At 40.1% G+C, this 26,250-nt stretch overlaps 1 protein-coding gene across 2 annotated transcripts in view; it reads left to right on the forward strand.

The window, feature by feature from the left end:
• Positions 1-26,250, forward strand: part of rnpepl1 (arginyl aminopeptidase like 1) — a 62,006-nt gene extending 35,756 nt beyond the window's left edge. Inside the window, exons 3-11 of one of the 2 annotated variants that reach the window (XM_055645413.1) lie at positions 4,492-4,643; positions 5,585-5,701; positions 7,365-7,600; positions 14,064-14,177; positions 14,741-14,853; positions 15,783-15,891; positions 18,145-18,369; positions 22,238-22,380; positions 23,421-26,250. In XM_055645413.1, the coding sequence (XP_055501388.1) occupies positions 4,492-4,643; positions 5,585-5,701; positions 7,365-7,600; positions 14,064-14,177; positions 14,741-14,853; positions 15,783-15,891; positions 18,145-18,369; positions 22,238-22,380; positions 23,421-23,657 (1,446 nt within the window). In that variant the 3' untranslated portion in view covers positions 23,658-26,250. The remainder of the gene's footprint in view (positions 1-4,491; positions 4,644-5,584; positions 5,702-7,364; positions 7,601-14,063; positions 14,178-14,740; positions 14,854-15,782; positions 15,892-18,144; positions 18,370-22,237; positions 22,381-23,420) is intronic. The other variant, XM_055645414.1, reaches the window with a different exon arrangement.

A 26,250-nucleotide genomic window follows, 5' to 3' on the forward strand; every position in this document is an offset into this window, starting at 1 on the left:
TTTTAAGGTCAAATAGTCCTTGGGTCCCCTAATTCACCTTCAATTTAAACAGGCTATGTGCAGGCTATTTTCATTTTAACTAGGCAACAATGCTTAATTTTTTATTTTTTTTAAATAGCAGTTGTACAAGAATAAAACATTCGGCATGTAAAATTATACAATTATTGTACAGCTTCAATTTTGACCTTTTAACCTGAAAATGAGGGAAAAGAAGAGAGAAAGAACAAGAGAGGGAAAAAGTGAAAAGATAGGACCCCTAGACTACCAAAGTAGTGTGGCCCAAGAGTGAATAAAGATATAAGAGAGGAAAAGGAAAAAAAAGAAGAAAAAAGTAGAGATATACCTGCCCACCTGCCACCTATACCCTTAGTTGGATTTAAAGGAGAGGGGGGTGGATGGGGGGGGAGGGGGGGGGGGGACGAGGGGGGGTGGAGGAGGGGGGTGAGGTGGGGGTGGAGGAGGAGGGTGGGGGTGGGTGGGAGTGGGTGGGGTGGGTGGGAGGGGTGTCCCCCTCCCATTGGAATTGTGCAATATGGTGCATACTGCAGCCAGTCTTTTAACTTACACTTGAATACAATATATATGCTTTAAATTGGATTGGACCATTTTTGAAAGGGGGGAGGCTGTGCGATCACTGTTCACTGGCCTTGGGGGTACCCGGTGAGGGAGTGGAGCAACCGAGTGGGGAGAGGGTGTGGTAGAAGGGGGTCCCCCCTACAAGGGTAGGAACGTTTTGAAATTTGATGTATTAAAATCATGTTTTAGTGCACTGTAGAAGTATGATTTCAATGTTTTTTGTATGAAGTATTTTTAAGAGGTAACCTTTTAAGGGGTTAACTTTATCCACACAAAGAGTGATGGATGTATGGAACAAGCTGCCAGAGGAGGTAGTTGAGGCAGGGACCATCCCAATATTTAAGAAAAAGTTAGACTGATACATGGATAGGACAGGTTTGGAGATATGGACCAAAAGCAGGTGGCGTAGCTGGGACATGTTGGCGGGTGTGGGCAAGTTGCACCGAAGGGCCTGTTTTCACACTGTATCACCCTATGACTACATTATACCTCCACCATGCATGAATGCTTCAAAATCAAGTGATCGAGTTTTATTGCCATATACTCAAGCATAGAAACATAGAAAATAGGTGCAGGAATAGGCCATCGGCCCTTCGAGCCAGCACTGCCCTGCAATATGATCATGGCTATTCATCTAAAATCAGTACCTCGCTCCTGTTTTTTCCCCATATCCCTTGATGTTGTTAGCCCCAAGAACTAAATCTAACTCTCTCTTGAAAACATCCAGTGAATTGTCCTGCACTGTCTTCTGTGGCAGAGAATTCCACAGATTCACAACTCTCTGCGTGAAGAAAGTTTGTCCCCCCTCTCAGTCCTAACTGGCCCCCCTTTATTCTTAAACTGTGACCCATGGTTCTGAACGCCCCCAACATCGGGAACATTTTTTCCTGCAGTTACAGCAAGTGAAAATCTAACAGGCAAGCAGGATGCTTTCTCCAACCACCCCCATTTGAAGTCCACTATCTTCCACCGTTTCTACCCAGTGCTTGGTACTTACTTCCAGCAGCCACTGGTTGTCCTCCAGGATGCACTCTCTCTCCTCTCAACCCCGGTCACCTCTCTCTCCCCCTCTATCTCTCTCCCTCTATCTCTCCCCTCAGTGTCAGAACTCTCCCTCCCCTCTCTCTCTCTCTCTCTCTCCCTCCCTCTCTCTCTCCCCCTCTCTCCCTCTCTCTCTCTTCTCTCTCCCCCTCTCTCTCTCTCTCTCCCTCCTCTCTCCCCCTCTCTCCCCCTCTCTCTCTCTCTCTCTCTCTCTCTCTCTCTCTCTCCCTCCCCTATCTCTCTCTCATTCCCTCCCCCCTCTCTCTCCCCCCTCTCTCTCTCTCTCCCCTCCTCTCTCCCTCTCTCTCCCCTCTCTTTCCCCTAACTCTCTCTCCCCTCTCTTTCCCCTAACTCTCTCTCCCCTCTCTCCCCCCCTCTCTTTCTTCTCTCTCTCCCCTTCTTCTCTCCCCTCCCCCTCTCTCTCTCTCTCTCTCTCTCTCTCTCTCCCCCTCTCTCCCCCCCTCTCTCTCTCTTTCTCCCTCTCCCTTTCTCTACTCTTTCCTCCCCCTTCATCTCTCTCTCCTCTCTCTCTCTCTCTCCCCCTCTCTCTCTCTCCACTCTTTCTCTCCACTCTCCCTCTCCCTCTCCCCTCTCTCTCTCTCTATCATCTCCCTTTCCTCTCCCTCCTCTCTCTCCCTCTCTCACCCTCATATCTCCCTCCCCCACCTCACTCCCCCTTGCTCTCTCTCTCCTCTCCCCTCTCTCTCTCTCTCTCTCTCTTTCTCTCTCTCTCTCTCTTTCTCCTCTCTCTCTCTCTCTCTCTTCCCCCCCCTCCCTCCCTCTTTTTCTTTCTCCCTCCTCTCCCCTCCCCCCCTCTCCCTCTCTCCCCCCCTCTCCCACCTCACTGTCCCCCCCCTCTCTCTCCCCTACCTGTTTTCCTCCTCTCCCTCTTCTCTCTCTCCATTCTCTCTCTCCCCCCTCCCCCTCTGTCTCTCCCCCTCCCCTCTCCCCCCTGTCCTCCCTGTCTCCTTCCCCCCTCTCTCTCCACCTCCCTTTGAAAGTCTGTCCCATCGGCACAGAGACTCTCGCGGCAGCGGCGCTTCCACGCCTCCGACGGCCCGAGACACTCGCACTGTCCGGAGTGCTCCATGGCCGAAGCTGCAGCGAGCGACTCGCTAGCCGCGCAAATACTCATCAGCCCCGCAAACTCACCAGCCCCGGCTCCCCGCATCTGTATCCGCCCGCTGCTTCCATCCCTCCCTCAGCCCCGGGTCTCCAACACCCGCGGACCATGCAGTTTATCCGAGTTTTGAAATTTTTGTTGATCACAGAATTTCTCACCGCAGAGCGTGAGCAATTTCTGATCAGCGTGAGGGCGTGAGAGTTTGCCTGAGGGCGTGATTCTCACGCTCAAAGCGTGAGAGTTGGCAGCCCTGCGACTCAATGGTGAGATGTTGCTTTGGGCAGTGTTCGAAAGTCCTTCATATGAGAGGAAAGTTGATGACTTCCATATTTACATACACAAAACTCCAAAAACTTGTTTATTCTTGGGTCAGGGGTCAAAGAATTTCTGGGGTATTCCTGCAAAGTATGCAACAAGAATTCAGCAGCTGTAGTTGATATTGGAGCATTTCAGACTGTAAAATACTTGGTTCACATCTCATCACCTACCATCTCGAATAATGTCGGCACCCCATGATAGTGCAGTTGGTTAAATTTCTCTGGTGGTACACAGGAGGGAAATTCAAAGTCTTGGAAACTGCATCTGTAACTTGGTGTCTTTGTTTCCTTGTACAAGCAGAACTCTGGCACATTTTATCAACAGCTTGCCATGTCGGGTGCGACAAGGAGGATCAAAGCCAATATAGATATTAGAAAAATCAGCAGCGGTGACAAAGCCAAATGCAAAGCCATGCAAAGCACAATATTCATGTCTGAAATAAGTTGCCACAAAGCTTAAAAGAAGCCCATTTCGAACCTACAAGAGCCCAATTTAATGGGCGTTGAAAGTGAAGAATAGGTCATGGTTTAATATTGTCATGTGTACTGAAATAGAAACATAGAAAATAGGTGTGGGAATAGGCCATTTGGCCCTTCGAACCAGCACCACAATTCAATATGATCATGGCTGATCATCCAAAATCAGTGCCCCGTTCCTGCTTTCTCCCCATACCCCTTGATTCTGTTCGCCCTAAGGACTACAGTATATCTAACTTTCTGTGAATGCAGTGAAAAATGTAGTTTGCGTGTTATCCAGGCAAATCATACCATGCATAAGTATATCAAGGTCCTGCAAGAGGGAAAAAGAAACAGAATGCATAATATAATGTTAAAGCTACAGAGAAAGTTCAGATAATAAAAGTACAAAGCCCGCAAAGAGGTAGATTGGGACATCGGGAATTCATCCTCCACAAGTTTGATAATAGCAGAGAAAGAGCTGTAATTGAATCTGCTGGTACCTGCTTTCTCCAATTGGGAATGCGGATTTTGTAATGAATTTATACAATATTAACAGAGCAGCAGTACTGAGGACAACATGACTGTCAAACCATAAAGAAAAATAAAGCAAGTTTGGCCTTACATTCTTGTCTCAATCTTGATGACTCTTGGTGATTGAGCCTTTCCCCAAGTATCTTACTTAAACTGCCATGCTAAATGTTTTTTGCTGAATATACAAACAAATTTGCCTATTCTGCATGTTCTGGTGCTGGCATAGTTCTTGGCATGTTTTCTCGTGTGGAATGTTGATGAAAGTGAAGTGGTTTATTTTGCTGCATTGTTTGTTTCTGTAGTTTATGCTGGCCCTCCATGTTATTAAACTGTTCTGTAGTTTATGCTGGCCCTCCATGTTATCATCCTTCTCATCCCCAGATTATATGTAACATAGTGCCAGAGGTGAATAAGTAGCCCTATTTATTCTCTTTTGTTTTTTAGGTTCCACCTGGTATCAAAGTACTAATGAGTGCAACGCAGAGTACATTTGATGAACAGGAGAACATTTACCGATTCCAAATGGAATATCCAGTTCCTGCTTACTTGCTGGCCCTGGTAGCTGGAGATCTCATTTCTGCAGATATCGGTCCACGGTAAGTGTTTTGTCATTCTAGGACTCAGGATTAATTTTAGTAGCGTATATTTGCAATTAATTAACTATAGATTTAAATCTAATCCCTAAACCCATATCTACTCTGATTGAAATTTACAATCCTGAGGAAGCTGGATGTATTGAATCATTCTGCATTGTTCATTATGGTATACTGCATATTTTAAATATGTTTTGTACACATTTTCATGTGGATGTACAGTATGCCACCTGACGTATTGATTTAGGATTTATCACATGCACCTCTGCTGCAACAGCTGTTTGGTGCTGACTGTCTTTGTGAACTGCAACCAGAATATTCCACAGGTTTTAATGAAGATATTGGTCTTAATTCTTTCACATTCATCCATAATTGCATGTTAGTGGTCAAGTAACTCACTTCCAACAGTTCACAGTACAACTTCCTAATGCTGCATTTGCCATATAGCTCCAATACCCAATAGCCAGGTTCCTCAAACCTTGCAATTGGTGTATAGGGTGCTACTGCTAGTTTTGGTTGGCCCTTGAGTTCAATCCCCCATTTGTGAGATTGTGAATTTTGATAGAACATGGATATTGTTTACGGACAAGCTACCTGATCACGGCAGTAAAGTCTCAGCCCAGTTATGATCTCAAGTATAGACTGGGTCTTCACCCAAAGAACGGCAACTCCGGCCAGAGCATTGACAACTACGCCAGACCACCAATACTGCATGAATGGCTCAACGGTCTGAGTAGTGCGGAGATTACTTCTGTGATAAGTTGCAACAATTATTTTGTAATAAAAATTAGGTGAAGTCCTAGGAATTTCCTACCAACTAAGTTATTTTTATGTCTAAATTGTGGTTTATCTTCCTTAGTTTTCTATGAATTAATTAACAGTGCCTAGGGTTTTCTGATTTTTCATCCTTTTACATTTATAAATCACACAATTTACATTTACAGAAGCAGAGTTTGGGCTGAACCTTGTTTATTAAAAATGGCAACTGCAAAACTCAATGGCACAGTGGAGCGGTGGCTGAGTGCTGCAGAGAACCTCTTTGGACCTTATATGTGGGAAAGGTAATAAAGGAAACTAAAGTTTGAATGTTTTTAGATGTTTGAATGTGGGGCAGAAGCTGTGTGATGGAAATTAGTATACCAAGACATCAATCCCAAGATATAAGGGCTTACTTCCAAGATCTAAAAATACTTTTGAGGTGTACCCTCTGCCCAAGATGTTGGCGTGGATAGTGGGCACTTCTCACAAAGAATATAATGCCCTTCATGTTTCTGAGTGCAACCTATTGTCTGCACTCTCCATGTGTACTTCCTCGCTCCTCTACCAGAACACTAAGGTCTGAAGGGCTGATTTGTTGGTTGTATGGTCTTGGAGATGAGTGGCAAGGCCCTATGCTTCTGCAGAGCTTGGAACATCACTATAGAAGATGAGAGGGAGCTAGAACAATCGTCCCCTCAAAACATTTCTGAAAGCATCAAAACTCTCAAGTATGGCAATATTTCTAACTTTTAAGAACCATTAAATACTATTTAAAAATATACATTTTCTTGAAACTAATTTTCAACAATTAACTGTACTCTGAAACATAGTTAAATAATTATAGGTAATAAACGCAACAATTTTAAAAGTATCAGCTTATTTTTCCCTTTGCGAAAGCACTACTAATAATGGAAATTAATGTACTTGAATATCCCATGCCTTGTCTGACCTGGCATATGATCCGAGAGCAGATTTTCCAGATTAAATAACAAGGGTTTCTCACTGAGACCTTGAGGTCTCCATGACGTCTAGCATCAGAGCAGGGCATGAAATGGCGACAAAATCCAGACAGTTGCTTACAATGTAGAACCAGAGCTTCCTGGGAACAAGTCCTCTCATATTTCCTGTAGATAACTAATTCATTGCAAGTAAAATAAACCTAAACCATGAATAATGTTTGTTTTTCTGGCCAAAATGAATAGTTTGTTTCCTGACCAGATGGTCATTGGTTTGAGCCCCAAAGAGATTTGCTGCATTTGAATGTAATTCTTGGCTGGATGATTAGGTGCAACAGGGCATTTCCCCATTGACTAACCACAGGATAAATATACATGCAATAAAGCAACCTTTTGCCAGAACTCAGCAAGATATGCAAAGCAAAATGATTTGCAGAAGAACAAAAGATGCTGTTGCCATCTCCTCCATTTATTTCCCCCCCCTGATCACTGATTTAGTATTTAGTTATTTAGTATGATTCAACGGTTGCCTGATAAGCATTCAGTTGTGTATCCATGTGATAATCCATCACTTGGGACTCCAGACTGTGTGGTTTGACTGACACAATTGAAGCATCAAAAGGCAGAATTATTTTTTGTCCTTAGAATCCATCCATTACGAGCAAAGATCACAGGATATTGATGAGGAGGTTGAAGCCTGGTTAATTTTGTTTTTACTTCAGTTTATAGTCACGTGTACCGAGGTACAGTGAAAAGCTTTTGTTGTGTGCTAACCAGTCAGTGGAAAGACAATACATGATTACAGTCCATTACAATCAATTTGTTCTCTTGTATGGTAATGGAGTATCCATATGTTTGATTAGATATTATTAAGCTGAATTAATCAATCTAATATCCTAACCATATTTAGATTAACTCCACAGAATTTTGGAGTTAATTTGTTTTTGTAGGCTGTTTCAAAATCAGCAAATAATATTTTGTAGAACGTGACCGTGTGTTTTTGCTTCAGGTATGATGTTGTGTTCCTTCCGCCCTCTTTTCCAATTGTTGCCATGGAAAATCCTTGTTTGACCTTCATTATTTCCTGCATATTGGAAAGTGATGAGTTTCTCATTATTGATGTCATCCATGAGATCGCGCATAGCTGGTTTGGAAATGCAGTTACCAATGCTACGTGGGAAGAAATGTGGCTGAGCGAGGGGCTGGCAACGTACGCGCAGCGGCGTATCACCACAGAAACCTATGGTGAGAACACATTTTTTATTATCTCCAACTATTTCTAATATTGTTGGATCTAATTCCCAATAATACACCTTATTCCCAGTAGGGTATAAAATGGAGGAAATGTTTGCTGGAGATTGTGGATCATACTATTAATGAAAGGAGGTGTAAATTAAGACATGGTACCCCTCTATTCTCTGGAGAAACCTTCCAGGAAAAGAGCATTTAAAGAAGAATGTCTTGCAGTCAGTCATTGTTCAACCCTTTTAGGGGCACACTGAACTGGAAACCTTTTGGGTTACAAAGATCCAAGGTTGCCAGGAATCGTGGAAGGGGTACTGCACCACCTAAGCCAAGAAACTGTGAAAGTTTAGTTTAGTTTAGAGATACCGCATGGAAACGGGCCATTCGGCCCACCGAGTCTACACGACCAGCGATCCATATACACTAGCACTATCCTACACACTAGGGAGAATTTATAAATTTTAACAAAGCCAATTAACTTAGAAACCTGTACATCTTTGTAGTGTGGGAGGAAACCAGAGCACCCAGAGAAAACCCACAGGGTCATGGAGAGAACATACAAACTCCGTACAAACAGCACCCATAGTCAGGATCGAACCTGGGTCTGTGACGCTGTAAGACAGCAACTCTACCGCTGTGTCAGCATGTGGTCCTGAAATCTTGGCCCACCAAGTCCACGCTGACCATCGATCAGACGAACACTAGATGTAGTTCTATGCTGTCCCATTTTCACATACTACAAACAATGGGCCAGTTAACAGATACTAATTAATCTACAAACCTGCACGTTTTTGGAAGGTGGGAGGAAACCCGGAGAAAACCCACATATCACAGGGAGAATGTGCAAACTCTACACAGGCAGTACCAAGTTTAATGATTTTATCAGGTGCATCTATAAAACAGTTTCTAATAGAATTAGACTGCTGTATTGCCTACTGCGTGTATGCTCTATATACCATACACTTCCTCTAGAACAAGTGCCTTTGCTTCAGATGCTGAGGGTCCTGCTTTAAAAAGATGGACTTTTTGGATTCTTCCAGATGTCATAAGCGATAGGAGCAGAATTAGGCCTTTGTCTAAATCTTTAATATATATTGTAAATAACTGGGGTCCCAGCACCGAACCTTGCGGCACCCCACTAGTCACTGCCTGCCATTCTGAAAATAACCCGTTAATTCCTTCTCTTTGCTTCCTATGTGCCCTATCCATGTCAATACCTTACCCCCAAAATCATGTGCTCTGGACCTTGTCAAAGGCTTTTTGAAAGTCCAGATATACCACATCCACTGGCTCTCCCTTATTCATTCTACTTGTTACATCCTCAGAAAATTGCAGAAGATTAGTCAAGCATGATTTCCCCTTCATAAATCCATGCTGATTTTGACCGATCCTGTCACTGCTTTCCAAATGCGCTGTTATTACTTCTTTAATAATCGACTCAAGCATCTTCCCAATACCGATGTCAGGCTAACTGGTCTATAATCCCCTGTTTTCCCTCTCCCTCCTTTCTTAAAACATGAGGTTACATTAGCTACCCATCCGTCCACAGGAACTGATCTAGAGTGTATAGAACTTTGGAAAATGATCTCCAATGCGTCCACTATTTCTAGGGCCACCTCCTTGAGTACTGTGGGATGCAGACCATTAGGCCCTGGGGATTTATCTGCCTTCAGTCCCAATAGTTTACCTAACACCATTTCCTGAGTAATGTAGATTTCCTTCAGTTCCTTCTTCCCACTAGATCCTCGGTCCCCTAGTATTTCTGGGAGATTGTTTGTGTCCTCCTTAGTAAAGAGAGAACCAAAGTACTTGTTTGCCATTTCCTTGTTTGCCATTATAAATTCACTTGTTTCTGACTGTAAGGGACCTACATTTGGCTTCACTAATCTCTTCCTCTTCACATAGCTGTTGAAGCTTTTACAGTCAATTTTTATATTCCCTGCAAGCTTTCTTTCATGCTCTATTTTCCTCCTCTTAATTAACCACTTTGTCCTCCTCTGTTGAATTCTAAATTTCTCCTAATCGTCTGATTTGCAGTTTCCTCTGCCCAATTTATATGCTTCTTCCTTGGATTTAACACTATCCCTAATTTCCCTTGCTATCCACAGTTGAGTCACATTCCCTGGTTTATTTTTACGTCAGACAGGGATAAACAAGTCTGAAGAAGGGTCTCGACCCGAAACATCACGCATTCTCTCTCCAGAGATGCTGCCTGTCCCGCTGCGTTACTCCAGCATTTTGTCTGTACCAGGGATGAACAATTGTTGTAATTCATCCATACAATCGTTAAATTTTTGTCATTGCATATCCACTGTCAACCTTTTCAGTATCATTTGCCAGTCTATCTTAGCCAATTCCCATCTCATGCTACCAAAGTTATCTTTCTTTAATTTCAGGACCCTTGTCTCTGAATTAACTGTGTTTCCATCTTAATGCAGAATTCTACCATATTATGGTCACCGTTGCTCAATCTTAACAACAAGATTGCCAACTAATCCCTCCACATTGCACAATACCTAGTCTAGGATGGCTTGCCCTCCAGTTGGTTCCTCTACATATTTGCTTAGAAAACCATCCCATATACACTCCAGGAAATCCTCCTCTTCAGTGTTGTTACCAATTTGGTTAGCCCTCCTCATCTCCTTCCTCCTCCTCTTCATCCTCATCTCCTTCCTTCTCATCTTCCCCCTCATCTCCTTCCGAAAATAATCCATTAATTCTGAAGCGGCGACCTTCGGTCCTAGACTCTCCTACTCGTGGAAACATCCTCTCTACATCCACTCTATCCAAGCCTTTCACGTCAACATCTTCAATGATGTGCATGCATCTGGTTAAATGCAAGAACCTGCTGTTACCATAAAGGGCCTGTCCCACTATGGCGACTTTATTGGCGAGTTTAGGAGACTGTCATGGTCTTGTTGAATTGCCGAAAAGTTGGCATCCTTCGACTATGTAGAAGACCTCTACGACCTCCTACGACTATTAGAAGACCTCCTACAACTATGTAGAAGACCTCCTATGACCTCCTTCGACTATGTAGAAGACTAGCTTTGACTATCAACGAGCCATTGAAACGAGCAAAGGCGATATATTAACACTATCTACGACTATCTCGACTACCTTCGATTACCTACGATAACATGCTGACCTACTACGACCTACTTTGACTAAACCTACGACTACAAATGTATAAATTTTCTCCATGCCGACCAATTTTTGGTAGCAGAAAAATTTTCAACAGCATTTTCCGCGACCATACTGAGCACGCGAGAAGTGACTACTATGTGGGAACTACTCTCGACTATGGAGGAGGCTCACCTACGACCATGTGTCGGCCATGATGCGAGCTTGTGGCGAGCGCAGAGTCTCCTAAACTCGCCAATATGGTTGCCATAGTAGGACAGGCCCTTATTTAACAAACTGGGTCATAAACAGAAAATGCCTGACATACGTAGCAGGTGAGAGGCTGCATCTGGGAAGTGAGAGAAAGCAAAGGATTCCAGCATATTCTGCTTTTGTTTTAAATTTCTAGCATCTGCAGATTTTTAAAATTTCCAATAAATTGGGCTTCGCTGAACTACTAATGGCCCATTGCATGGCAGGGTCAGCTGATCCAGAGGATGATGGGAATTTATTCTCCTTTGACATCACATGCTCATATTGCTGTTGTCTGCTGTAATGAACAGGGCATTCTCTTCTGGTCTCTGTCCTCCAGTCACTTGATATTGTGACTTTAAGGGTTTCACTGACGTTATAAATATCATTGTCTATTTAACCTTGGGGCATAGTCATGCCGAGCATGGAGATAATGGAATGCTCAGAATGAGGATGGTGCTGTCACTCAGGATGTTGGTACATATATCTGCTCCCATTGTCTCTCTCAAATGCCTGCACCCTGCTAAGTCACAGGAAATTTATTTGTGATAAAGCAGGCAGCCATACATGCTCTGAGGCCATATACCTCGCACGTAAAAAGAAATTCAGATCAAACATTACTCAGAGGTACTAGGTTATAAGCAATGTGACTGGTAAATATAATAACTGTGACAGCTGTGGAAAGGCGGTTGATGTAACTGCACTGTTCATAAACTGGCCAGATATATCCATAAATCGTTGGTTTATCACATCAGATTAGCCAGCGTCATGAGTGTTTTATTGTCGTATGTACAGAAACAGACTAATGAACTTCTTACCTGCAGCAGCACAACTTGTTTGTAAACACAATGCTCAAAAGATACAGTATTCAACAGCATGAATATCTTTCTACCCTTTAGGTTGATGATTCTGCCATCCTCCGCCAGCATCTTCACAGAGTAACCATATTTCAGCTAACAATGAACCATTCTACATTTCCTTATCACCATCCACTTTGATCTGTCGTTTTCACACCTTACCCAATTATATATCTCGTCTCCCTCTCCACTGACTCAGTCTGAAGAAGGGTCTCAACCCGAAACGTCACCCATTCCTTCTCAACCAGAGATGCTATTTGGCCCGCTGAGTTATCCCAGCGTATTGTGACCATCTTTTAAAGATTAAGTTATATAGGGGAATGAGAGATACAACAAGGAAACCGACCGTTCGGCCCATTGCGTTTATTGCCAACTATCAACCACCCATTTATACTGTCCTAAATTATTTTTCTTCCTACATTGCCATCACTGGGCAGCGCAATGGTAGAGTTGCTGCATTGCAGGGAGAGAGACCCAGGTTTGATCCTGACTATGGGTGCTGTCTGTACGGAGTTTGTACCTTCTCCTCGTGACCTGTGTGGATTTTTTTCTGGGATCTCTGGTATTCTCCCACACTACAAAGACGTACAAGTTTGTAGGTTAATTGGCTTGATATAATTGTAAATTGTCCCGAGTGTGCGTAGGATAGTGTTAATATGCGGAGATCGCTGGTCGGCGCCGACCCGGTGGGCCGAAGTGTCTGTTTCCGTACTGTATCTCTAAATTAAAATAAACTAACCAACTGCCCTAAATCATGACTGCAGAGGAATGTCTTATTCTTCCAGAAGCTGGCAAAAATACTTAATTATTTCTATTCTTGTTGTAGGGAAATTGGCAGCTGTGTGCTAACTAATGTATCTGTTGCCGAATGGGTCTAGCCTCATAGAAATAGGAGCCGTATTAGGCCATATAAACATGGAAAATAGGAGCAGTGTTGGGCCATACAAAAATGGAAACTAGAAACAATATTAGGCCTTTGGGCCTTCTCCACCATTCAACATGATAATGGCTGATCCACCAATAGCTCTTATTTCTATCAAACAGTAAAGGGGACATTTCCAAAGGAAAACTTGTGGCATGGACTTTAAAATATGTGAGGCAGAAGGTGGTTGGGAAATATCTTTGAAGGCAAAAGGAAATCAATTGTTGTCCGTGATAAAAAAAATTAAGAAATCCAAATCAAATGCAAAACATGCTCACTATAAATCCTTTTGAAATAGTTGTAAGTCCCTTTTCAATCAACATTAACGTTTTACCTAAACATCTGACAACATTGGGGATGTATTTTATTCCAGCATCACTAGCAAATCGGCAGAAGGGAAGAATACATGGCATGAATAGTATTCAATGTGATGCTTCGTTTAAAGTCACTGCCCATTTCAGGAGATTTTTTTTGCTGTCAGCTGGAAGTCAGTGGAAAATGTGCAGACGCTGGCATACTTGCAGGCTTTCGTTTTATCTCAAATCCCAAGCGGATAGATTACCCGCTGGTGTTTGTCTCAGATTGTTGTTATGGTAGAACTATTTACGGAGCTTGGTATGCTGGGAATGATGACTGCTGAGGAGAAATCTTATTTATCTTTAATTTTGCTCTTTATGTGGAGGTAATAATGTTGAAAATATAACTTGTTTTAAATAGGGCTAAAGGCTTCTGGTTTATGGTATGTGTTCACTGTTTTGTTCATTGTAATAGGCTGGCATGTTTCTGACTAAAAAATGTTAAACTCTTATTGAAAGTACTTGCATTATGCGGCAGCAGCAATTGCACTGAGGTTTAAATTCCACCACATTTTGTTTCTGAGGTAAATATAATTCATTTCATTTTACTGCTTCATAGGTAACTCGCCTTCAAATACAATCTGAAATGTTATGCTATTTGATGCAGGATATTGTTAATGAATAAGCCATTTATTTGCAGGTTTAAAGACGCTTTTGGTGCAACTTATTGCACTTCATTCAAGCGGCATTCATGCACATTTTATACACTGGTCCGTGCCACCAAACATGTCAAAGTGAGGGAAGGTTCTGTGTTGCAGAGTGAAAGTAAACAGTTAAGAGGTTAACCACTATATGTCTCCAAATGGCCAGATCCATGATGTAGGATGGGCTCTAGACCTGTCAACCCATTCAAGGAATGATACCAGATGCAGAAAATCCAAAGGGTAGCACAAGGAAAGAAAATATTATTCAGGGTGGGGGAAAAAAAAACTGGTTTCCCTTTTTTCTTTCAGGGGCTGCTTTTACTTGTCTTGAAACCACTTTCCGACTGGAAGCACTACATCGTCAGCTGAAACTGCTCGGAGATGAGAGTCCTGTCAGCAGACTACAAGTGAAGTTTGAGCCAGGTCTCCATTTTACCTCTGTTTGCAATTAAAATAAAATCTGCTGCTCCATTGACTAACTAAACTAAACCAACTCTTTGATTTTTAATAACTGATAATTTATGTGAAAAACACTGGTATTTGGCAGTTTCTGTGTGATACGGTGTGGCACTTTCAGTCTAGCTCCTGTAAATACAGAGAGACGGTAATGGTTAATAAACTTGCTTGGTAGATTCTTTAGTCTTGAATTGTTGATGAATGGATCTTCAGTGAATTGCAGTCCTCGTTGTGTTGATATAATTGTTAATCAAATTGGATTTTCTCATTAGGATGCCTGTATTTACTTTTGCTTTCATTACAACAGGTTTCAAGAGATGCTGTAAACTGAAGTTTGTAATCTGAGTCAAAACTGTGTGAAATTGTATATGGGTTTGTAATACAGCCAAGCACACAGCTGTTGTAAACTAGTCTTTGATGTGGAGGAAACGTTATTGAGCCACTGGGCCAACATATAAATAGTTTGATTGTAATATGTTTTGGTGATGAAGTGTAGCTATAAGTAATATTTCTTCCACATTCCCATACAGGCGTCAATCCCAGCAGTCTGATGAACCTCTTCACATATGAAAAAGGATTTTGCTTTGTATACTACCTTTCACAGCTCTGTGGTGATACAAAGTGCTTTGACTCTTTTCTCAGAGTAAGTTTAGAAGCATCTTTAATTTTTCACTTTATTTTTATAGTCTACCTTATGAATAGCAAACAAAAACATGTTAGTAACAGTTTGATCTCATTTTTATGAATCACTGCAACATCAAGAGTGAACTGCCACCTGCGTATCCTAATAAAATGCCATAACCCCTGATTCAGAGATGCATTTTCTGTTGCACAGATGATTGATTCATATGGGCAGCTTTATTCTGTGGCTCTATTTAGAAGTGGAATACTTCAGAATATTGTGCTGCTGAAGGCAATCCCACACATGGAGCTCTGTTGCTATCAACATATCTTTTGTATCAGGCTCTACCTGAACTGTGATATTGTGGAATCCGCAGTATCTGACCTCAGCTGTCTGTCGCACTCCCATATCCGGTGTTTGTGGCATCCATCTCGCTGTGCCCAAGCCTTGTCCTGTGCCTCCCCTCCCAACACCCAGGCTCCTCAGTTTCCACGGCTGTGCCTGAGAAACAAACACTCATCCTCAGATTGTTGCAGTGAACTGCAGTGCAGCCAGGAGTTCTATTTATAAGCAATAATGACAAGATAAAATATCATCTGACACGATTCAACTGTATCATTGAAATGTTTTTGTTTTTTTAATACGTGCAATGTGCAGTATAAGCTTTACACTACACTTTATCCAAAAAAGTAAACATGCCTTCTAATTTTTTTGTAAATTAATTAATAAAAGCAAATATTTTCAGCAATTTTGTCTACCTTATACACAACTCAGCACAAATTCCTGAAGTTCATCCTGCAGTGTACGGCCTTTGTTTTTTAGGCCATAGTGTCTATTCATAATCACGTTAATGTAAATATGCAAAGCATTCTCTGACTTAATTGGTTACTAAGAAGCACAAATGAATAACATGAGACTCAATGTGCTAATGTTAATAACTTCCTCCTCAGGCCTATGTGGAGAAGTTCAAGTTTACAAGTGTGGTTGCAGGCGATTTATTGGAATTCTTCTTGGGCTTTTTTCCTGAGCTGAGGGAGAAATGTGTGGACAACAAGAAAGGTTGGTGAGATGTTTGAAATACATTTTCTAAGTATCCTTTCGTTAACCATGAATAACATTCGACTGAAGTACATACAGAGACTAACTACCATGTAACAAAATGGTGGTGGAGCACACTTTTATGTTGTCTCATGTAAACCCATATTTACTTATTATTGGATCTGACATTGAATTGCTTGCTGATATGATATTCAATTGTTACAGGTATAATGTGCTGTTTTACTAGGGTGGGTGCATTTCCTAGTCTATTAGCCTTAGGTTTTTCATTTCTTGGCTTAGCATTCCAACTACTCTTCAAGGAAAGGTTCAAGCAAGTGACCCATAAATGCAAGTCTTATTCTTGGTTTCTAAAACACATTTTTCTATATTTCTTCTTATTAAATTACAGTGTTGGTTTATCATTAATCTAGAACACTTGGGTTAAATATTAATGGTAATATTTTAACATTACAAAATAGTATTTTTACATATTTAGAATGAAAAACAAACAAGCTATATATGTTTGAACCAGGGTCTCGACCCGAAAGGTCACCCAGCCATATTCTCCAGAGACCTTCTAAGCTATGTGTGTAGAAACATCGAAAATAGGTGCAGGAGTAGGCCATTCGGCCCTTCGAACCTGCACCGCCATTCAATATGATCATGGCTGATCATCCAACTCAGTATTCCGCACCTGCCTTCTCTCCATACCCCCTGATCCCTTTAGCCACAAGGGCCACATTTAACTCCTTCTTAAATATAGCCAATGAACTGGCCTCAACTACCTTCTGTGGCAGAGAATTCCAGAGATTCACCACTCTGTGTGAAAAATGTTTTTCTCATCTCGGTCCTAAAAGATTTCCCCCTTATCCTTAAACTGTGACCCCTTGTTCTGGACTTCCCCAACATCAGGAACAATCTTCCTGCATCTAGCCTGTCCAACCCCTTAAGAATTGTGTAAGTTTCTATAAGATCCCCCCTCAATCTACTAAATTCTAGCGAGTACAAGCCGGTCTATCTAGATGTAATTGCATCTGTTAATTTAGAACAGTTTTGCATCCAGCAAGAATCATTTGACATTGAACATAATACAAAAAAATTCAGTCACAAAAGTTGCATTTTGATGCACATTCTACGGATGCACATTGACATCTAATGAACCTCTCCCAGGCATTGACCATAACTTTCATAACCTGTGCCCCGCCAGACTCTGTAAGGAATTCTATTGATACATCAATTGTGCCAATGGAGGGATGTAAGGCAGTTTAATTGCATCAGAGGTTCTCTTGTATCACTTGCTATCACATCCAAAGCAGAATAGCTATCCATTCCTTCATGACTGGAAGAACAATGCCCAAAAATGGTGATTGAAGAAGGGGACACATAATGAATGCTCTGCGTGCATCAAACAGTACTCTTTCGTTATGATTGCACTGCTAGTAGTCCACAAAGCAATAACCACATTGAATTTCCAGTTTTGCAATCTTTTCAGAATGCTGCTTCGGACATCAGCAACAATAGTTAAACAGTTGTCTTTTGTAAGGCAGATTGCTGATGCGTTTTTTTTGTCGAAGCAAGAAGTTTCCTATAATGTGGACAAATAACAACAGTTGTACAATTTATTGAATAGAAAAGTACCTTAACAAGCAGAATGTGGGCTCTGCCCATATAGATGTATGAGCTAAGTGCGCATTGCCATCACCAACATAACCCGAAAGTCGAATGCATGCTGCCTTTACTTAGGGGTTTTTTGCAAGAGGGCAAAAAGGGTATAATTATGTAATCATTTGACTTGGTACAGTCCATAATTATAAAGCATGAAATTCAATGTGATTATTGCTTTGAAAATTATCAGCAGTGTTGTGCCTGTGAGAGAACCCTGGCAGAAGCATGCTTGTGTACATGCTGGAGACATTTTGTCACCCCAAGTTGACTGAGACAGTTGAACCTGCCTTCCCTTGTGTGGGGCAAGACACTCTGCTGAATAAATCAGGTCAGCCCCTATGCTCTCCCCTGTATGGCTACTGAAAATCTGTGGTCCTTCTGTACTCTGGTGAGGTTCAAAGGCAGCAGGTAAAGCTGCAAGTTTTAAGCTATGCATTAACTCTTTTTATTCATTTCAATCTTTCTATTCATATTGAATAGCTTATTACATTCTCACATATTACCTTGTTTTTCTTTAACAAGGTAGAAAACACTACACGTGATTCAGCTCAAGAAGCTTATATGATCAGAGATTGATTTCAGCCAGATTATTTTGCCCTCTGCTTCTAGGTCTAGAGTTTGAGCGCTGGCTGAATGCGTCTGGGCCCCCGCTGTTGGAACCAGATTTGTCTCAGGGATCCAGTTTGATCAAACCGGTGGAAACTCTGTACCAGCTTTGGAGTTCGGAAACACTCGATGGAAACCATATCACAGACATTGATATATCCAAATGGAAAACATTCCAAATAGTTCATTTGTTGGACAAACTCCTCGACAGATCGCCAATGCCCCCTGGTATGATGACATGCTGGCATTACCCTATTTTTTATTAAAGCTCACTGTTAAATATCAGTAATTTCATTAGTAGCTGTACATCTGAGTTTGAAGAGTTTTCACTTTAATTCAAAACCAGTGTATTGCTTGTGTAAATGTTTTATAAATCTCTCTGTTGTTAAAATCTGACAGTGACTTTGTTTCAAAGTGAGACAATTTTAGTGCCGTAGAACTTTTTGCCCTGTAAATGTCGGGAACAGTACAGTATTGAAAAAACCACATGGCCTTTGTGTAGTGAATTCAAAACATGTCGTTACAACTCTGACTTAATCTGACACTGCATGGGTTGTGAAACAGCAAAACATGTGGTTCCGAAACATATTAGTAGGTTACAATGATTTAAAATATTCCATAGAGGAAGGCTTATTCTATTCCAGGCCACCCAGAATAACAGGTTTCACTGGGTAACAGCTTATTTTTTTTAATCTAATTTATTTTTCCCTTGATTAACATGAGCTCTGAAATCAGTGGAATACATTGTCCATATAGAAAATAGGTGCAGGAGTAGGCAATTTGGCCCTTCGAGTCGATATGATCATGGCTGATCATCTAAAATCTGGACCCCGATGGGGCGATCCTCCCTAACACCAAAAGGTGTTGTTTCCTTCTCTATGCTGACACTGAACGTGTTGATAATGCTTCTGCAAACTCCAGCCTTGATTATTCCAAAACTCTCCGAACTGCCATGCTCTTAAAAATTCCACCAACAAAAATGAAGCTTTCCTTATTCTGTTTTGCACTCTACCCTCTCAGTCACCATGTCTATGTGTCTAAAATCCTTGGTATAATCTTCATATTCTTCCATATCATTGCATGCAGATGCATTTACAATCATTTTCATTGCCCCATAATTGATTTAAGCTACCTTGTGAATGATTTTTAGAATTCCTTCAGTAAATCCACCACTTTTATATTCCCACATTAAATACTCCCACAAAACTCATAATTGTGTTTAAACTTTAAGTAGTCCTTTTAAATTTTCTCCCTGGCAAGGTATTACATTCCTGTTATCGCTAAGATATAATTTCATTAACATATCTTCTACAATGTAAGCACCATGTAAATAAATAAATATTTAGTCTGAAGAAGGGCCTCAACCCGAAACGTCACCCATTCCTTCTCTCTGGTGATGCCGCCTGTCCCGCTGAGTTACTCCAGCTTTTTGTGTCTATATTTGCAATTACATGGTGTTTTTCACAACCTTAAAGAGTCCTGATATACTTTTGAAAGCTATTTTGTAACTTTGACATTTTGTAAAGTATGAAACAAGTATGCTAACTTGTAGATAACAAGATTTCACAAAACAGCAACAGAAAGTATATATATATATATATATATTTAATATGTGCCATTTATGGTGCCCTCCATAATGTTTGGGACAAAGACCCATCATTTATTTATTTGCCTCTGTACTCCACAATTTGAGATTTGTAATAGAAAAAAGCACATGTGGTTAAAGCGCACATTGTCAGATTTTATTAAAGGGTATTTTTATACATTTTGGTTTCGCCATGTAGAAATTACAGCTGTGTTTATACATTGTGGCCCTATTTCAGGGCATCATAATGTTTGGGACACGTGGCTTCACAGGTGTTTGTAATTGCTCAGGTGTGTTTAAATGCCTCCTCAATGCAGGTATAAGAGAGCTCTCAGCACCTAGTCTTTCCTCCAGTCTTTCCATCACCTTTGGAAACTTTTATTGCTGTTTATCAACACGAGGACCAAAGCTGTGTCAATGAAAGTCAAATAAGCCATAATGAGACTGAGAAACAGGAATAAAACTGAGACATCAGCCAAACCTTTGACTTACCAAAATCAACTGTTTGGAACATCTTTAAGAAGAAAAATGGCAATGGTGAGCTTACTAATTGCAAAGGGACTGGCAGGCCAAGGAAGATCTCCACAGCTGATGACAGAAGAATTCTCTCCATAATACAGAAAAATCCCCAAACACCTGTCCGACAGATCAGAAACACTCTTCAGGAGTCAGGTACTGGCTCACTCATCTTCATTGATGATACAACCGCTGATGGTAGTAGCATAATGAATTCTGAAGTGTATGGACACATCCTATCTGCTCAAGTTCAAACATTATGGTGCCCTGAAATGGGGGGGACTATGTATAAACACAGCTGTAATGTCTACATGGTGAAACCAAAATGTATAAAAATGGCCTAAAATTAAAATCTGACAATGTGCACTTTAACCGCATGTGATTTTTTTTCTATTATAAATCTCAAATTGTGGAGTGCAGAGGCAAATAAATAAATGATGGGTCTTTGTCCCAAACATTATGGAGGGCACTGTAAATAAATCCCTAAAATCTAAATAAACAAAGATATACTTTGAGCATGAATTAGTCAAGTTATAGTACAGATTTTTGTGGTTGCAATAATAGCTAAAGGGCAACTTTTACCACCATTGCACTGAAGGTAACGTGAATTACAAGATGCCAGGGGTCTCCTTCAACTGACTCTTGACAAAAATCTTCGCTAAAAATGAGAAAGCTCATACTACAGGAATCTACAGATCTTTGTGGTCAAACTTTCGGCGAGTCAGCAACAAACAAAGTTGTTTCACCGCTAACTATAAATCCAGGCCAAAATTATTATTTATTTTGCAAGCCTAATGTTACAATGCAATCTAATTATATTTTAGGGTTTTGACTCTGGACAAACACACGTACAGTCTGCTTGAATATTGTGAGGGAGTGCATAATATTGAATGGGGGAGGCTTTTGTAATTGAATCTCTTGTAATTGTCTCCATTTTAATGATTAGATTGACAGAGAAACAAACAAAACTGTGTTAGTTAAAATTAAAGTTATTCTCAAGGGAAATGGTAAAATAATTGTTTAAAGCTTTGAAGTATTCAAATTGTCGTACACCAGTTAATATGTATCAGGAAAAACTCAGAAGTTTGTCAAATTAACGGTGGCGCAGCTGCAGAGTTGCAGTCATACAGCGAATGCAGCGCCAGAGACCCGGGTTCGATCCCGACTACTGGTGCTGTCTGTACGGAGTTTGTACGTTCTCCCCACGACCTGCATGGGTTTTCTCCGAGATCTTTGGTTTCCTCCCCACACTCCAAAGACATACATGTATGTTGGTAAATTGGCTTGGTATAAATGTAAATTGTCCCTGGTGTGTGTAGGATAGTGTTAATATCGTGGATCGCTGGTCGGCGCTGACCCGGTGGGCCGAAGGGCCTGTTTCCACGCTGTATCTCTAAACTAAACTAAAACTAAACATGCTGATCATATTTTGTAGTGAAACTTGCTTAACTACATTTCATTATTTCACTAATAGTTGCTGAGTTTGATTTAGTTCCAATAAAAGTCAATAATAAACTGAAACTTATCATTTGATAGGCAAGTTTTTAACACCTTGATATTTATTCATTGCTCTTCTGGGATTTGGACGGTTGGATCATGCTGACTCACTTTATTAGTATGTTAGTCTTGGAAAGTAAACGGATAAATGTGTGGATATTGAGCAGCAAAATTAAGATGAATTTTAGCTACAATCAAACTAAAAAGCATAGGTTTTTGTTTCATTCACATAAACATTCCTGGTTCATTATTGTGCTGATGCTTGGGAGAAGATTTGATTCAAGATGAATCAACACACCAGGCTTCGAATTGGTATTGTTTGGTGCAGTATTTCCGCCCAATCTTTAAAAGTTGTTTGTGGATAGAGACAAAACCTAGCTTAGAGGATCCCCTTCCTAAGGTCTGCCTGCTCCATTATTATATAGCTTAGTTATATCAATTGAAATGCCTGAAATCATGCCTTTTGATGCCTAGATTTCTTCTTTTATGTCTCGTCAGAAGTCATGATGAAGCTCTCGAAGAGCTACTCTGCGCTGCTCAACTCAATGAATGCTGAAATAAGAATTAGATGGTTACAGATTGTAGTCCGAAATAACTATTTACCTGACTTTTACAAAGTACGACGATTCCTGGAAAACCATGTAAGATACTAACATTTGAAGCTATGGGTTGATTTGGGTGAAGGTTAACCTGATCTTAATAAATATCCAGTTATTAACATTACTGGAGATGCTGTTGACCGTTTTTCTATTGCATACTAATGAAAAACATTCAGCTCAATGACAATAATGTATATAAATTGGTTTAATGTCATTAAACTCCAGGGTGCAATGAAAATCCTTGTTCACATTACACTGATAGAGTAAACAGTATACATACATAATGATAAATGCAACAATAAATACAACAATGAGTACAAAACAGCAGAATGGCGCAGAATTATAATGCAAAAAACAAGGAGTGCAAAAGAATATTAAAGTAACTGATGGATTCATCAATGAGGAGGAATTAAGAGTACATGGCAGAACTTCATGGAATGGGGTATGAAAGAGGTGATTGGTACAGAATCTGATAGCAGTGGGGAAGAAACAATTCTTAAGTCTGGACAGCTGAACATTCAAACTCCTATATCATCTCCAAGAAAGTAGAAGACAGTAAAGGGAATGGCCAGGGTGGCAGGCAGTCTTAATCGTACTTCCAGCCTACCTGATGTACCACACTGGATATGGATCGGATGGAAGGAAGTGAGTCTGTATTCACCATTCTCCAGGTTTAGGCAGATGAGAGCAGTACACTTGCCATTCTAGGCTGAGATGTATCCAGTCAGAATAAAATCTAACACACTTAACCCAACTGTAGAAGTATGAGAGAATCGTCGCGGTCATGCCAAATCTTCTCAGAAAGATTTCCTCTAGTCTAATAAACTGCACCTTCACTTACCTCTCGTCCTTTAAATTCTGCAGGGGTCGCAAACAATCTTTTTGCATTTTTACAGCACTGAACCAAATATTAAATTCCAGACAACAAAATAATGTATTCAAGACATTAGGTTAATTCTATGAACTATTTGTACTAAAAGCAAAAAGCTTGGTTTACTTTGTATCCTACCTATAGTCTTTTTTTTAGTATTTAATTTGATAACCAAGAAGCCCATTAACTCCCTGCATTGCATCTCTTCTAGACCTCACGAATGTACACGGGTCCTTTGTATGAGGATCTGTGTGCCGGAACAATGAAGGCTATTGCCATGGAGACATTTTACCTGACGCAGAACAGACTGCATGTGAACTTGAGGAGAGCAATCCAACAGATTTTTGCACACAGTGCGAACCCTGCTGCTGTTATGACACTGCTTGAAGATAAACCATCAGATACAACAACCCCCATCTCACTCAGGAATGTGAATGTCTACGCGTAGCTGATCAACCAATGCTATTGTATAATGGCTGTGACTACATATTCGGGTCATTGCTTGAGGAAGGGTGGACGAAAAAGTTTCCAAGTTGTGACTTTCTAATTCAGTCCTCTTCACAGGATTTATGTTGGTTACCTTAAGGACCTCTTCCAGGGAATGGAGAAGCCTAAGCCAGCATTCCATAAGTGCTTCATACAAGATAGAATTTTGTTGAAACACGGGCCGTGTTGCAGAAATCTTGTCACACTTGTATGTTTGATACACATGTAAAATGTAGATTCTAGAATCATATTTTGAGTACCATTTTTGCTAATCCGGGCACTCGGACTCTTCGGTGAGGAGATGCTTGAAAAAAACAACTTTTTCTCAACTCTAATAGAATAGTTGATATAGTACAGAACAGTTGGTGCTAACTAAGTAATCAAGAAAGAAGATTCAGCCAAATTGTAAATTTTAATTAAACGATCCAACTAGTATTGGTTGGTGCTGTTGAGCTGGTTGCACCGTGCCTACTAATTATACTCAGTTGAATAGAGCAGGAGTTAACAAGAACAAATTTCTGATGAACACATCTGTACAAAGTGTGTTCGGAACAAACAAGTTTGGTTAGTTCACATGGGTTTTACAGTGCAAATTTAATTTTGTTTGTTAGCAACAACATTTTTCTCGAGGCAAAGTTTGTAAGTTCATTAGTTAGTGTAAAGTTGTTTCTTCCTGGGTTTCCTAAAGTTTCATCTGTAACAAAGTGAACTTTCAAATTCATTACACATATTTTGATTAATCTGGCTCACACCATGATTCAATCAAGATAGAGATGTGAAGCTAATGACTAAAATGTTTCACATCTATGTTTCAAAATGTTTTCCGTTAACCATTGCATTTTCTCCAAACATAATTTAATGTTTTCTTTTACCTTTACAATGGACAATATGAGTTTATTTCTGTTATCCACCATATTCTTATAGAATATATTTTTTCCAAAAATTATTGCGAAGATATTTTTGGAATAGTGAATCACTTCTGAATTCTTAGAATTCACTTGTGGTATCTTGAAAATGAAAACTCATGGAATTAGAACATGTTTATTTTAGCCAAATTATTGGCTTTTTTGTTAGTATTATGTAGAAGCGTATCATCAGAATTACATTCTATTTTAAAAAGGACTTAAGTTTCAATGAGTCATTTTAGTTTTAATCCACAGGACAAATATTTGTTGTTAATTTGCTCTTTGTATTGTGGACTTAAAGATACTCGCATTGTTCATCCACCTGCTTTTCTTTTTCAATTCCATTGTATTTCTGTTTCAAGTGTAACCATTTAGACAACAAGGTGTGTTGGTAGACAAACTGGAGTATTTGGCTGGTGTTCCATGATGGACAGGATGTTAAGGAGCTGGGATGAAACGTATTTGAGTTCATTGTTGATTGTTGCCATCACTGATTGCTTATTTAAATTCTCAGATGTAGTTCGGAACTCCAAAAAAGGGACATTGTGCAGCTGGTAATGGCTAATGCCACATTAACTTGGTGTTCTTGACTGTTCTCTAGTTTCTGTCTTTTCAGTTCCTTAGTGCAATGTTTCAATTTGGATAGAATGCCTCTGTTTCTCACTTTGATGATATGTGATTTGCTTTGTCATGGGAAGGTTGGAGTCAGCATTTCATTAGATAAGATCCAGTTGATGAAGATGACTATGAGATGTACAACTTATCAACACTATAAGCACACTAACAAAAATATTAATTATCTGATGCAATTTTTGTACTTTTTCCTGTTTTTTGTTTAAATGTGTTTCACAAGTGTATGCAAAAAATATTATTAAGGGGCCAACAACTGTGTAATGGATTTGCACAAAAACTTTGTGACTGTACCTTTCTCAGGAAGTGCAACCAGTGATGCCTTTCTCAACAGTATTCTACTGAGTTTATGATCATAAGCCTCTGATCTTTTTAACAGAAGCTTTATTACAAAAATGAAACAAAACACATCCTCAGAAAATATATTGTTAATTTGTTTACAAAAATGTTTTGTAAGTCAGAACTATTTTATTATGTCCCGAATAATACACTTAGTAACACAAATGGTTTAGCTTTGTTCTTTTTATAAATAGCAATGTTTTTCATTGTGTTAAAATGGCTTATGTCACAGATATTTTTTCCTGAGACTGAAGAAGCTATTTGCCAAACAGTTTGTGTGGATGATGTTTTCAGACTTATGTTTTTAAAAAAAAATAATGATAATTGATTATGGATGTAGAGTGAAATTCCAATCAAGAGCATCTATCCAAAACATCATAAAATGTCATTACCCTCAGTTGCCAGCTGACCGAATGTCTACTCCAGCATCTTCTGTTGTTCCTTCCTATTTCTAGAATTCGGTTTTGACTTGTTTTTTTACAGATGAAAATATTTCTATAAACCAACTAAAAATTTGAAGTGTTCTTATGTCTGCAAATATTTTTAAACAGAATGTTAGACTTTATAGCAAAGGGCTGATGATTATCCAATACATTGCAAGTACTAATATTGTGAAGAATATGAATATGTGCAAAAATAAACAAGGTAACCATGATTTATTGGGCCAGTATTTAAACAATG

This window comes from Leucoraja erinacea, chromosome 14 (assembly GCF_028641065.1).
Source record: "Leucoraja erinacea ecotype New England chromosome 14, Leri_hhj_1, whole genome shotgun sequence".
Classification (NCBI taxonomy): Eukaryota; Metazoa; Chordata; class Chondrichthyes; order Rajiformes; family Rajidae; genus Leucoraja; species Leucoraja erinaceus.